The 12113-nt window shown below is 52.3% G+C and overlaps 1 protein-coding gene across 3 annotated transcripts in view; it reads left to right on the top strand.

Moving 5' to 3' along the window:
- Positions 1 to 6329: 6329 nt before the first annotated feature.
- The window catches only part of SH3RF1 (SH3 domain containing ring finger 1), a 106965-nt gene continuing 101181 nt past the window's right edge, over positions 6330 to 12113 (top strand). For 2 of the 3 annotated variants that reach the window (XM_072952442.1, XM_072952440.1), the window contains exons 1-2: positions 6330 to 6469; positions 7997 to 8484. In XM_072952442.1, the coding sequence (XP_072808543.1) occupies positions 8092 to 8484 (393 nt within the window). In that variant the 5' untranslated portion in view covers positions 6330 to 6469; positions 7997 to 8091. The remainder of the gene's footprint in view (positions 6470 to 7996; positions 8485 to 12113) is intronic. The other variant, XM_072952441.1, reaches the window with a different exon arrangement.

The raw sequence follows: 12113 nt of genomic DNA, 5'->3' as shown, positions 1-12113 counted from the left end.
AACAAGGAGATTATCTTAATCTTTAGTCGTCCACAGTCTTGTCACAGAGAATGTCACCCTTGGTTTCCTAGTTTTTAAGAAGCTCTGTAGCCTCCTGCTCGAACCACAAGGAAAGGGGATCATACTGCGGTGATTACCAGTATCTTTTGTTTTGCTATGCTTGGATCTAATTAGTGGCTGAAATAGTTTTTGGTGAGTTATTCAGGACTTTTATTGTATATTATGTAATTTACATGGGGAGTGCTTTATAATAAATTTGCTAGCTGTTTCATCAGGTTAATTTACATGGCACTAAAGGGCGATGGAAATTTAATTTTAAAAATTATTTATTACTTGAAAGAGTTTCACATTGCCCCTTTAAACTTTATATGCTTGCCTGATTCACACGTTACCCACAACTTGAAAAGAGAAGAGAAGAAAACACGTGCAAGAAGCCACAAGCACAGAAGTTCTAAGGAACAGTGTGGACGCTGGGGTGAAACCCCGCAGTGTAGGCTGAGGGGACAGAAAACGGCCAAGGAAACAGATTCCAGTGAAAGGTGGGAACCACTGCCTAAATTCTGGCAAGTTTTCAGAAGAACAGGTTTAAAGTGAAGCACCAGCGGTACCTGCTGTCCTGGTAACTAAGCCGTTAAGAGCACGCTTGTACTCAGGAGGAAGAAAGGAGACGCGTTCGCTGTAGACATGGGGGGGCATTTCTGCCTGTAAGGAGGTCACAGAACATAGGCTTGTGTCTCAGCGTACACGCAAATAGGGAGGGCACATTGAGAAAGACCCACGTCTTTTCTCTGATATCATACTGAGAAAAGAAACCTGGGTCATACATCGTGAGTCTCCAGTGAGTTCAGGCTAAGGAAGACATCCTATTATATTTTCCTCATGTAGGTTAGTCATATTTGAACTTGGGTCAGAAATACATCAGGTTGCCTGGTGTTTAGGATGCTTTCAATGATGTCTCACAGCATAAGCAACAGGACTCCCTGAGGCTTGATGTGGGTGACTGTGGCCCACATTTGTTGTCCTGGGGTAACTTGCTGCCAGCCATCTGTATTTCTCCCGGAAAGCGAATATTGTGGCTCCCTTTTAAACTGATATTCTGTATAAGTCTATGTAGCATGTATCAAGAGGAGAGGAGATGACTGGGTAAAGAAGCTGTGGTATATTTATACAGTGGAATACTACTCAGCCATGAAAAAGAATAAAATAATGCCATTTGCAGCAACATGGATGGACCTGGAGATTGTCATTCTAAGTGAAATAAGCCAGAAAGAGAAAGAAAAATGCCATATGATATTGCTTATATGTGGAATCTAAAAAAAAAAAGACAAATGAACTTATTTGCAAAACAAACAGACACACAGACATAGAAAACAAACTTATGGTTACCAGAGTTGGAAGTGGGTGGGAAGGGATAAATTGGGAGTTCAAGATTTGCAGATACTAACTACTATATGTAAAATAGATAAACAACAAGTTTCTTCTGTACAGCACAGGGAATTATGTTCAATATCTTGTAGTAACCTAGAATGAAAAAGAATATGAAAAGGAATATGTGTATGTTCATGTATGACTGAAGCATTATGCTGCACACCAGAAATTGACACATTGTAAACTGACTGTATTTCAATTATAGTAAAAGAGGAAAGGCGAGCACTGGACGGTGAAGTGGGAGAAGGGGGCAGACCAGAGTGACCTCAGATCGCAGCACTCGGAGTCTCTCCTGTCGCCCCAGGGAACCGGCAGTGGTCCCGAGTGCCCATATCCTTCTTTGGTTTTATTAACCAAAGTCTAGATGATCCTAGATAAACTAGCTCCCCTGGTCAGCACCGGGTGGCGAGGTTATCCTTCCCCAAGTCGTGGTGCATCACTTCGTTAGAATCACCTGATTCCTGACTGCTCAAGGAGCATCTGTAGGCTGGGGCGGCTGCATTTTTAAGGAGCTCTGCAGATGACACTGCCCACACTACAGCTCAGGAGCCACTCCCTGAAGGCTGGGTTGGGATGAGATGCACTTGGAGAACTCCAGCCCTCCCCACGGATTCGGCTGTCGAACAGCCGGCCCCTCAGATGTGCTGCCCTGGCTTGGGGAGGCTGGAGGGAGATGCGGTCCAGTCCTGCCCACTCATCAGTCTCTCTCCCTGGCATCCGTGCTGATAGAATTGAAGTCCCCTAGGGAGCGCCTATAAATACTCCATCTGCTCAGATTCTCTGCCAGACAGTGGAGTTGGCACCACCGTCTCACCACTGACACCAGAATAGCTCCCCTGGGCTTGCCTGCCTTGAGCCACTGAGAGCCCTGCTTCCTGACAACCACGGTGCCTCAGGACCACTTGCCTTTTTACATGGGGATTCCACTGCCCTTAGACGTCCTTTATGAAGTCAGGATGGAGATGAATTTTTAATGTGGGAAAGAACCTTAAAGATAATCCAGTCCACTCCATACTGACATGGAAGCAGATTTAAACAGACACACACAAGAAGAGGCAGGAGGCAGACATTCTGTGGATGCTCACAAGGTGCCGGAAAGGTGCTGTGCTGCTTTTGCAGTGAGTTTTGCCATCAGTTTTTGGTTTTTTTTTAACAGCAAGATTTCTCTTTTTCCCTCTTTGTTTTTTTTTTTAATTGAAATAGAGTTGATTTACAATGTTGTGTTAGTTTCTAGTGTACACCTAGCTAATTTCCAAAGTTGCTCTTTGGTTGTTGCATTCTTGTGGAATTACTGAGATACAAATATTTTATAACTTTCTTTAGCTTTCGGAGGCGGTAATCACTGGCACACTTGATTTCTTAACGTATTCAGGTTGGAAGAATTAGCTTCTGTCTTTTCAGTGTTTCTCATTACACATCACTGAGTTTTGATTCTTTTTAATTTTAAATAAGATTGGTCACAGGGTGAGGTTTCTAATTTTGTTTTATTGAAGTACAGTTGCTGTACAATATTATATAAGTTACAGCTGTACAATATAGTGATTTGCAATTTTCAAAGGTTATATTCCATTTGTAGTTACTATAAACTTTGGCTATATTTTCTGTGCTGTACAATACATCCTGGTAGCTTACTTTATGCATAATAGTTTATACTCCCCTACCCCTGTATTGCTCCCCTCACTGGTAACCACGAGTTCTCTATATCTGTGGGTTGGTTTCTTTTTTGTTATATTCTTTTTTGTTTCTTTTGTTGGTTTCTAGTTTGTTGTAGTTTTTAGACTCTACGTATAAGAGATACCATGCAGTATTCACCTTTCTCTGTCTGACTTATTTTACTTAGCATAACACCCTCCAAGTCCATCTATGTTGCTGCAAATGGCAAAATTTCCTTCTTTCTCATGGCTGAGTAGTATTCCGTTGTCTGTGTATACCTCATCTTCTTTGTTCAGTCACCTACAACACTTAGGTTGCTTCCACATCTCGGCTATTGTAAACAGTGCTGCTAGGAACATGAGGCTGCATGTATCCTTTCAAATTAGTTTTCTTTTTTCTTTCGGGATATATACCCAGGAGTGGAATAGCTGGGTCACGTGGTAGTTCTACTTTTAGTTTTTTTGAGAAAATTGCCCTGCTGTTTTCCACAGTGGCTGCACCAGTTCACATCCGCATCCACAGGGTATGACGGTGGGGGGAGGGGTTAGTTTTGCAGGAAGAGGATGATCAGACACACGTGTGTATACGCGTGTGTAAGCATGTGCCAGGGCTTCCCAAAGAGCACCCTGCACTGGGAACAGGAAAGTCTGATGTGTGTCCTAACTCCTCGCCACCTCAGCCTTCCCCGTCTGCAACGCGGGGACGATTGTATGTGTCTTCAGTGCTTCAGAGGGATGCCGAGACGGTAAAAGGGATGACAGTTAAGTAAGCACTTTGAAGTCCTGGAAGGGAAAGAACGGTATGAATCCAACCTATCATTATTATGGACAGGGTGTGTTTATGTTCCATGCCTCTGCTCAAAGTCACGGGGGCCGTGCGTATGTCAAGCTTACCTTTGTTCCTTCGTGTTCAGTTCCCAGAAATGGTAAGAGGAACACACTTTTCTTTCCCCAGCTCACCCTTCACTTGTAGTATCCTCTGGATGGGATTTGGCAATTCTTAGTGTTGTTGCAGACTTAAGACCCTGGCAGGAAAGGATTTTTCCCAGTATAACTCTTCCTGGGTAATTCTTGGCTGATAATGATAATGAAGGTACCTTACTCCAACAGAGACACAACGGTTACAAAGAACCAGCGTGCCGTCTCATAGAAACCCTCCAACAGCAGTCTAAGAGGGGTACGATTTGTTCGAGGTACATTTGACAGAGGGAAGGTGGCTCAAGGTGTTCAAGTAACTTGCTTAAAACTTCACTTTACAGCTGGAGTAATTAAGGCTAATAGAAGAACTGTGTTCTAAAAAATAGAGTGAATGAGCCCCGGGGATGCTGGAAGAGCTGAGCCACGTCCCAGGGAGCACCCCTGGGACTTGGAAACGTCTTCCATGCCTGCAGCCCCCCACACGGCCTCCAGTTCTTTGCTAATGGGTGTGAATACTGATTTTCTGGCCTGCAGTTTTAAAAGATGCACCACCCAGGGCGTCGTGCACTGTTCTCCAAATACAAACAGACAAGCACCCCAAATAAGAAGAAAATAAAACAAAATTGTTCCTTGGTCTCCAGAGTCATTACCTGATCAAGTGTCCATTTTCCCTTGAGAGGAAACAGTGCACTCAGGTTTGCCTGAGGTGACCTGCGAACCAGAGGTCCTGGGGATGGTGGGAAGAAAACCGGACTTGGAATCCAGACGTGAGGTTGTCCTGGTCGAACGTGACTGCTCGTGTGGCCCGAGGATGACGTGAACTTATTTGAGTTTTGGTTTTAATAATTGCAAACGGCATGTATTTATCTGTTTACTGACTGTAACCTTCCGATCAGCCTCCCTCCCCTTCATCTGTCCAGTTCCAGAAGCTGAAGCATATGGGCTAAGCAATCACTTTCAGGGTGTGTGTTTGCAGATTACCGGCTGAAAAATGCTCTGTTTCAATCATTTTCTCCCCTTTTCTTTCTCAGCTCAAGTGCACCTGTGTTTGCTCACTTCTCATGGAGGGGAGTGGGCTATGGTTTCTGTTCCTACAGTCTGACTGTCCCCATATTAATCCATCTGAGCAAAGCTGAGGAGGGGAGACATACAGGGTTGCAGCGAGACTGAATCACTGCGTGTCAGACGTGCACCACGGTGACTGCATACAGAGGGGCAAGAACCGGGAGCTGTCGCAGCCTTTCCTCACCCGGTGATTCTCATTGTCCTGAACGGTTTAGCCATGGCCCTGGCTGGGGACTGGAGGGTCACTGGACTCCCTTCAAAGTGTCAGGCCGGTGAGTGGCCGGGCAGGGGTTTCTTGCAGAGGTGTATCTGTCACCGAGTCTCCTTATTTTCTGCACACCTTTGAGGACGGGTCTTTGGGATAACTTTTTGTTACGTAGACGGTAAATGCAAATAAAATGACAATTTTGAGATCAACGACAACATTTTGATTCGTTTTCCTTCTAAACTGAGCCTGAGAAACAAACTCCCAAATCCGTGGACAATGTGTTTTTCCCAGGGACCTTTCGGTTTACAGGTGTGAGCCGGGGCCACCCGATCGGAGCCCGCGGGGCTGGTGCTCGGGGAAAGGCCGCGGGGTCCCCGGGCCAGGCTGACCTCCCGCCCGTCCCGCCTTCCGGATCCCGGGCCGGGTCCCGACGCTGGCGCTCGGGTTTGTGTCCGGGGGACGGGGCGGCGCCCCTCCTGTTCCGCGGGGCGCAGCGCGGCCGGCTCTTCCTCCGTCCCCCACCGCCCTCCGGGCTCCGCGGCGGCCTCCTGGGTCCTCGGGGGAGGCCGCCCCTCCCTCCCCTCCTCTTCGGACCTACGCTAGGACCCCGGCCAGCGCCCCGGGGCGGTGCTGCAGCGTGCAGGCCTCCCCTGCGCCTCCTCTCCTCGCTCCCTCCGCCTCCTCCTCCCCCCGGCCCTCCTCTCCCCCCGGCCCTCCCCTTCCCCTGCGCCTCCCCTCCCCCTGCGCTTCCCCTTCTCTCCTCCCCTTGGGCCTCCTCTCCCCCTGCCCCGCCCCTCCCCTCCCCTGCCCCGCCCCTCTCCGCTCGCCCCTCCCCTCCCCTGCTCCGCCCCTCCTCTCCCCTGTCCCTCCCCTCCCCGCTAGCCCCTCCTCTCCCCTGCCCCTTCCCTCCCCGCTCGCCCCTCCTCTCCCCCTGCCCCGCCTCTCCCCACTTGCCCCTCCCCTTCCCGCTCGCCCCTCCCCCTCCCTGGTCGCCCCTCCCCTCCCCGCTCGCCCCTCCCCCTCCCCGGTCACCCCTCCCCTCTCCGCTCGTCCATTCCCCTCCCCGGGCCCGGCAGGCGGCGGCGGCGGTGGCGGCGGGAGCGCGCGGGCGGCGAGCGGAGCCCAGAGCGGCCGCGGCGTCCGAGACCGGCGAGCGGGAGAGCGCGGGGCGTCCGGACAAAGAGGCCGCCGCGCGGAGGTAGGACCTCGTCCCCGGGCCCCGAGCCCCCCGCCCGGAGCCCTGGGCCCCCGCGCCCCGCGGACGGCGTTGGAGCCGGCGGCCCGGCCCGGGTCACTGCGGCGGCGCGCGCCTCGGGCGCACGGCGGGCGGACTCGCCACGCTCGGCTGCGGGCGTTGCTGAGCCCCTGAAACTTCCCGCGGGCCTGGGGCTCGTGCCCGGCCGGCCCGGGGGGGAGGCGAGGAGGCGGATGGACTTCCCCCCGACCTGGCCCGGCCCTGCCCACCCTCCCGCCGGCCCGAGCCAGGGGTCTTCGCCGGCAGACCCCTGCACCAAGCCCGGGTGTCTATGCGGGCGGCTCCTGCACCAGCCCCGGGGAGCGTCTGCGCGGGCCGCCCCCGGCACCTGGCCCTGGGGTGTCTCCGCGGGCGGCTGCCGCACCCGCCCCGGGGTGTATCCGGGGGCGGCCTCTGGCACTTGGCTCTGGCACCTGGCCCCAGGGTGTCTGCAAGGGCCGCACCTGGCACCTGGCCGGGAGTCTAGGAGGGCGGTCCCCGGCCCTGGTCCCCGGCGCGTCCGCACCGGCAGCCCTGCCCGGGCCCGCAGTACCTGCCGCGCAGAGGGGCGGCCCGGCCCACGCCCCACGCCCCAGCATCAGGGGCAGCTGTTCCTGCCCGCGTCCACACCATCGCCCGCTTCTCCTGGGCACGTCTTCGTTTAACTGAGGGGTGGGGAGAGCCGGTGCAGGCTCTGGTCTAAACGCTTTTTCCTGAATGGCCCCATTTTCTAATTGTGCTCAGGGTTCTCAGTCCAGCATTCCATTCTCAAATTCTTTGGGAGATAATTTTGCCAGATTTTCTGAATGGGATTAGCACAGGCTGTTCGCACATCGTTTCAGAGTTTGTCAACCGCTGCCCTGAAGGGTGCTTTTTTATTTGAGCTGCTTTCAGGCTGGTCTTCAGTGTATCCTTTAGCATTGTCGACCTTCATCTCGGTCTTGGTTGGGTGAGATTAAAAATTTCTGTTTTTAAGACCAGTGAAGAAGCATATGTATTTAATATTGGGGTCATTTGCCACAAGTGGATCACATGAGGTTGGCTCCTTAACCACTGAAGTGGCTTCCGTAGTGGGAGCTTTGTTGGCTTTAAAAGGGATTTCAGGTAGAGGAAATGTTAACTTGTCACCTTCAGCTCTTCCTGTGAGTCGAGGACTTTGGCAAGGCACCAGATACCACTTTGCACGCTGGCGAAAGTACGGTCTTCCTGCATTTCCTAAATCCTGTTTACTGCAAGAATCCTGTATTTACCTGATGGCTGTTTCTGCCCAGCGAACTCCTAGGTATCCTTAGGGATTCGTTCTTAATGGCTTGGAAGCCTATTTTGTTTTGAACTGTTGACTTTGGAGTTCAGGCACCATATTCCGCTGCGAGGCTCTGCTCTGCAGAGGAAGCGCTGTTGAGCACGTTTGGTTGCTGGCTCTTCTGGGAGCCTCTCCCCGGATGGTAATACTACTTTTCTGTCTTCTCTTCCCCGGCCCCGGTGACGCAGAGCAGCGTCTGACATGGGTGTTACATGAGGCACTCTCAGGGATGCACATGACCGTGCCCGTGGCTGGAGCTTCTCCCCTGGAGAACTAGGTAAAGATGGACGAGTCGGCCCTGCTGGACCTCCTGGAGTGCCCCGTGTGTCTGGAGCGGCTCGATGCTTCTGCCAAGGTCCTGCCGTGCCAGCACACGTTCTGCAAGCGGTGTCTGCTGGGGATCGTGGGTTCCCGGAACGAGCTCCGATGTCCCGAGTGCCGGACTCTGGTGGGTGCAGGCGTGGAGGAGCTTCCCAGCAACATCTTGCTGGTCAGACTTCTGGACGGCATCAAGCAGAGGCCTTGCAAGGCCGGCCCGGCGGCGGGCGGGGGTACCAACTGCGCAAACACGGCAAGGGCTCAGAGCAGCTCTGGGGCCAGTTGTGGCTCGAAAGATCTCCAGAGCTCCCAGGGTGGACCGCAGCCTCGGGTGCAAGCCTGGAGCCCCCCGGCGAGGGTGAGTAGCCCGCGGGGGCGTGTGGTGGGACCGGTGACCATGCTCATTCTTTACTCTTTAGCTTGGTGTTGTCTCAGTCAGCTGGTGGCTCAGGGAGCCACGCTGACTGGAACAGATAGGAAATTCTGCCTCAGGAAATTCTGTTTTCTTTTTGAAATGAGATCGGATATAAATAATCAGTTTTCTTGTTCTTAACATTCTCCTCAGATGGTTGGTCTCTGTTGCCTTTTAAGATAAATTTGGGGAAACGGTAGCAGTTATTCAGTGAATCTAAAACACTGCAGTTTTTTAAATGCACACTTTAAAATGGAAATCTGGCATGGTTTTACCTTTTTAATGGCGTCGGCAGAGTCATAACTGTGTGCGTATGTGTCCATTTACATGTATCCGTGTTATAAGTACGTGTGTGGGTAAATCATGCATAGGAAATCAAGCTTTAATTTCTGTGTTGCTTGGAGCCCTTCTGTGGGTTTTATGAATGCACAGCCCAGAATTTTCTGGTTGGAGGAGCTCTTAACAAATCATGGCCACAGGTAGCAGAGTTTTGTTGCTGTAGCAACAAAATATCATTGAGCGCTGTGCGAAAACAGCAGAGAATCGGGCTTGCTTTATGTTGGGTTTCACAGGCGGTGAAATGAAACATTTCCATCACAAAGATTTCTCTTAGGTTTTGGCTTCGGACTGAAATAATTCTGAGTGAGGCTAAATATTTGAACAGTTACCCCAACTTAAATTTCTAGAAGGTAAGGTGTTGTGAATAAACCTAAATGATGTTGTGGGTGATGGCACCCCAGGAAGACATACTGTTCTAATTTTTGCAAAAATAAAAGTAGTTATGGACATTAGGTGATGAAAAAGATCCCATTTTTGCTGGAAGAAACAACTTTGGCAATTGGCAAAACTGATTAAATACATTTTTAAAGAGCAGTTAATCTGGATGAGAAGATTTTTCTCAAGTATTTGTGGTGAACACTCAAAACTGATTTCTTTCCTGTGATACAGGAATAACCCACGGGGATGGCACTAAATGGTGTAAATTCACAGAGTACCAGGGAGCCAGGCAGGGTAACTGCCTTCTAGTCATTGCCTTGCTTCCTTTCCAAGCTCCTCTTTTACAAATAAGTGTTTGCGTCACCAGCTGTAAAGTATGTTAAGCACTTTAGTCCCTGGAAAACAGTTTTATCCCCAGGCTGTCAGTTGATTCATATCTTTTTTTTTTCTTTTTTAAGATAGAGGGAACTTTTTGAGTTCCGGAGGTTTTCTTTGCACCTTGAAGCCCCACGCTGTGGAACTGGCCTGCCTCTAGGGCTTCTCTTGTGTTTCCTTTCTCGGGGGAGTTCACTTGGTTAGTCTGCATGGGCTCACCCTCAGAACCAGCGATCTTGAGCTGATCATTTCTGAGACGCCCGACCCCGGTCTGCTTCGCGTGATGACGGAGTAGGCTGACATCCTCGGAGGGGTCTTGTTTCCTTGGGAATTGGGCTGGACAAGTGTCGCTCCTGGCTGTGGGCAGCAGTGCCTTAGTTGTTGACACGTCGCCTTACCTGTCGTGAGGAATGCAGTGAGTGTTTGGTTTCTGAAGAAGAGGAATTTAAGAAGAGGGCGCAGGCATTCAGCTTAATGTCCTTTGAATTTTACCTTTTCTTTCTGACATGGAAATTCAGGTGTGGTGCTTGGAATGCTCCTTAATTTGAGCTGCTCATCGCCGATCGGAGCTTCACTTCCCTTGGGTGAATCGCTCTGAGGTCTTGGCGGCGTCTGTGCTGATTTCCTGGCTGATAGGATTTCCCTCATTTGCTTTATGTTTCCTCTTTAGCATAAAAAAGTGACTTGTCAGGAAGCTCACCTGAGCTTGAGCCTGATAACCTGGGTAAAGCACTGAGGCTGATGCAAAGGGAGCCAACGTCTGCTGGCTGGGGGGGGGGGGTGGCGGGGAGAGTGGAGACAAACAGCACGCAGGCTGCTGGGTAGCGCTGCTGGGTAGCGTGGGCTGATGCAGATGCTGCGTGAGTATAAAAAGAACTTGTCCCCTCCCCGAGTCTAAGTAAAAGGACTTCTCATTAGCAGCTTCTGGTACCTTTTACTTTCAAATATTCGGAACAACCAGGGCTGCACAAACAGTCCAAGCACCTGAAAAATGAACGGATTTCAGAAAACATGCCTTTTAAGAGTGAGGTGTGTGGCGGTTGTAAGCTGGTCCCTGGGGCGTCCCCAGAGGAGAGTGACATCGTGGACCCCAGCCGTGCGGCCTGCTCCTTCAGCTGTTCCCGCCGACCGGGTGACCCACGTGCGAGCGCTGTCCCCGCATGTGGCGGGAAGCTGGTGCGGATCTTGGGGGTGCTGCTGCGGGCTCTGGGGGCATGTTCCGTCAGATCTTGGCCATGTGGCTTCCTCACGCGTGTTGCTGAGGGAAACTGGGTGTTATCAGCAGATAGGAACATTTCCAATGTGTGCACACGTCTTGTTCCCAGAATTTCAGTGTTTCCTGCCTCACAGGGATGAGGAAATGAAGAAGTCTTGGGTTGGCGTCACAATGGGAAGCTGTCCGTTCTTTGCTCCACATAAAGGATCCCTGCTGGTCCGGGGCCAGACTGAGCCGCGGGAGGAGGGGCAGGGAGCGAGGGGCAGGGAGCGGTGGCCGCATGCGGCCATGTCTGTGGGCTGAGAAGCGCCTGCAGAAGGCGGGTTTATATGCATGTGCAGAGTCACGCAGGGACGTGTGTGAGTGGTTCCTGCAGAGTCATGACCTGGCGGGATCATTAAGCGCCTGCTTTCTAGGTGTGGTTCTGTCATCCAGGATTTAGTGTGTGTGTGCACCCGGCTGTCTGCGGGGGGTGCTCTTCAGTCGTTCCACGCCGCTGCCGCCTTGGCGTAAGCACGCTCAGCAGGCACCGCTCAGGGATGGCTGGCGCAGCGCCTCGCGCCCGTGTGCTCTCCCATTGGCCAACGGCTGTCATCGAGCACTTCCTAGGGGCCCGGCGCGGCCCTGGCTGCCGGACGGATAGTGACGGGCAAACCAGCTGCAGATTCCGCTTGTGAACTTGTGTGTCAGCTGCATGGGGGACACGCCTGGATAACGCGGTGGCAGGGCCGGTGGGTCATTAAAGGTGCTAAGTGTCAGGGAAAGGGCTGGGGTGAGGACAAGGGAGGGCCCGGGTTGGCGTGTGCGTGCACGTGGTGGGAAGGAGGTCGGGCGGGTCTTCAGAAGCTTCTGGAAGCAGAGGTGTCTGAGCTGCAGTGGTGCTGATGTGTTGGGGGGCTGGGCGGGAAAGCAACAGAGTGTCCGAGGCCCTGACCTCCAGCAGGGCGGGTGGAGCCCCTGGATGGCAGTGAGGATGGGGAGTGACCGAGAGGAGGCCTCCCGTGCAGTGATGGGTCGCGCACCGGCAGCCACCCAGGACTTGTGGGGCACACTGGTCAGTGCTCTGCGTGTGGGGCCAGAGAGAAGGGGTCCTGGGATGGAGACGAGCATCAGGCCTCAGCACAGAAGTGGGCTGGACCTCGGCATCGCAGGACTGAGACCAGGGAAGGGCGGGGTTTTCTAGGAATGGGGACACAGGTGAAGTCGTTTATCCTGCAGGTGCTGGGTGTGCTTCCACTTCTCCACAGTCACGCCTCCATCCTGTCTG

This window comes from Vicugna pacos, chromosome 31, assembly GCF_048564905.1.
Source record: "Vicugna pacos chromosome 31, VicPac4, whole genome shotgun sequence".
Classification (NCBI taxonomy): domain Eukaryota; kingdom Metazoa; phylum Chordata; class Mammalia; order Artiodactyla; family Camelidae; genus Vicugna; species Vicugna pacos.
Note: the sequence above shows the minus strand (reverse complement) of the source record. Positions and strands in the feature narration are given on the sequence as shown.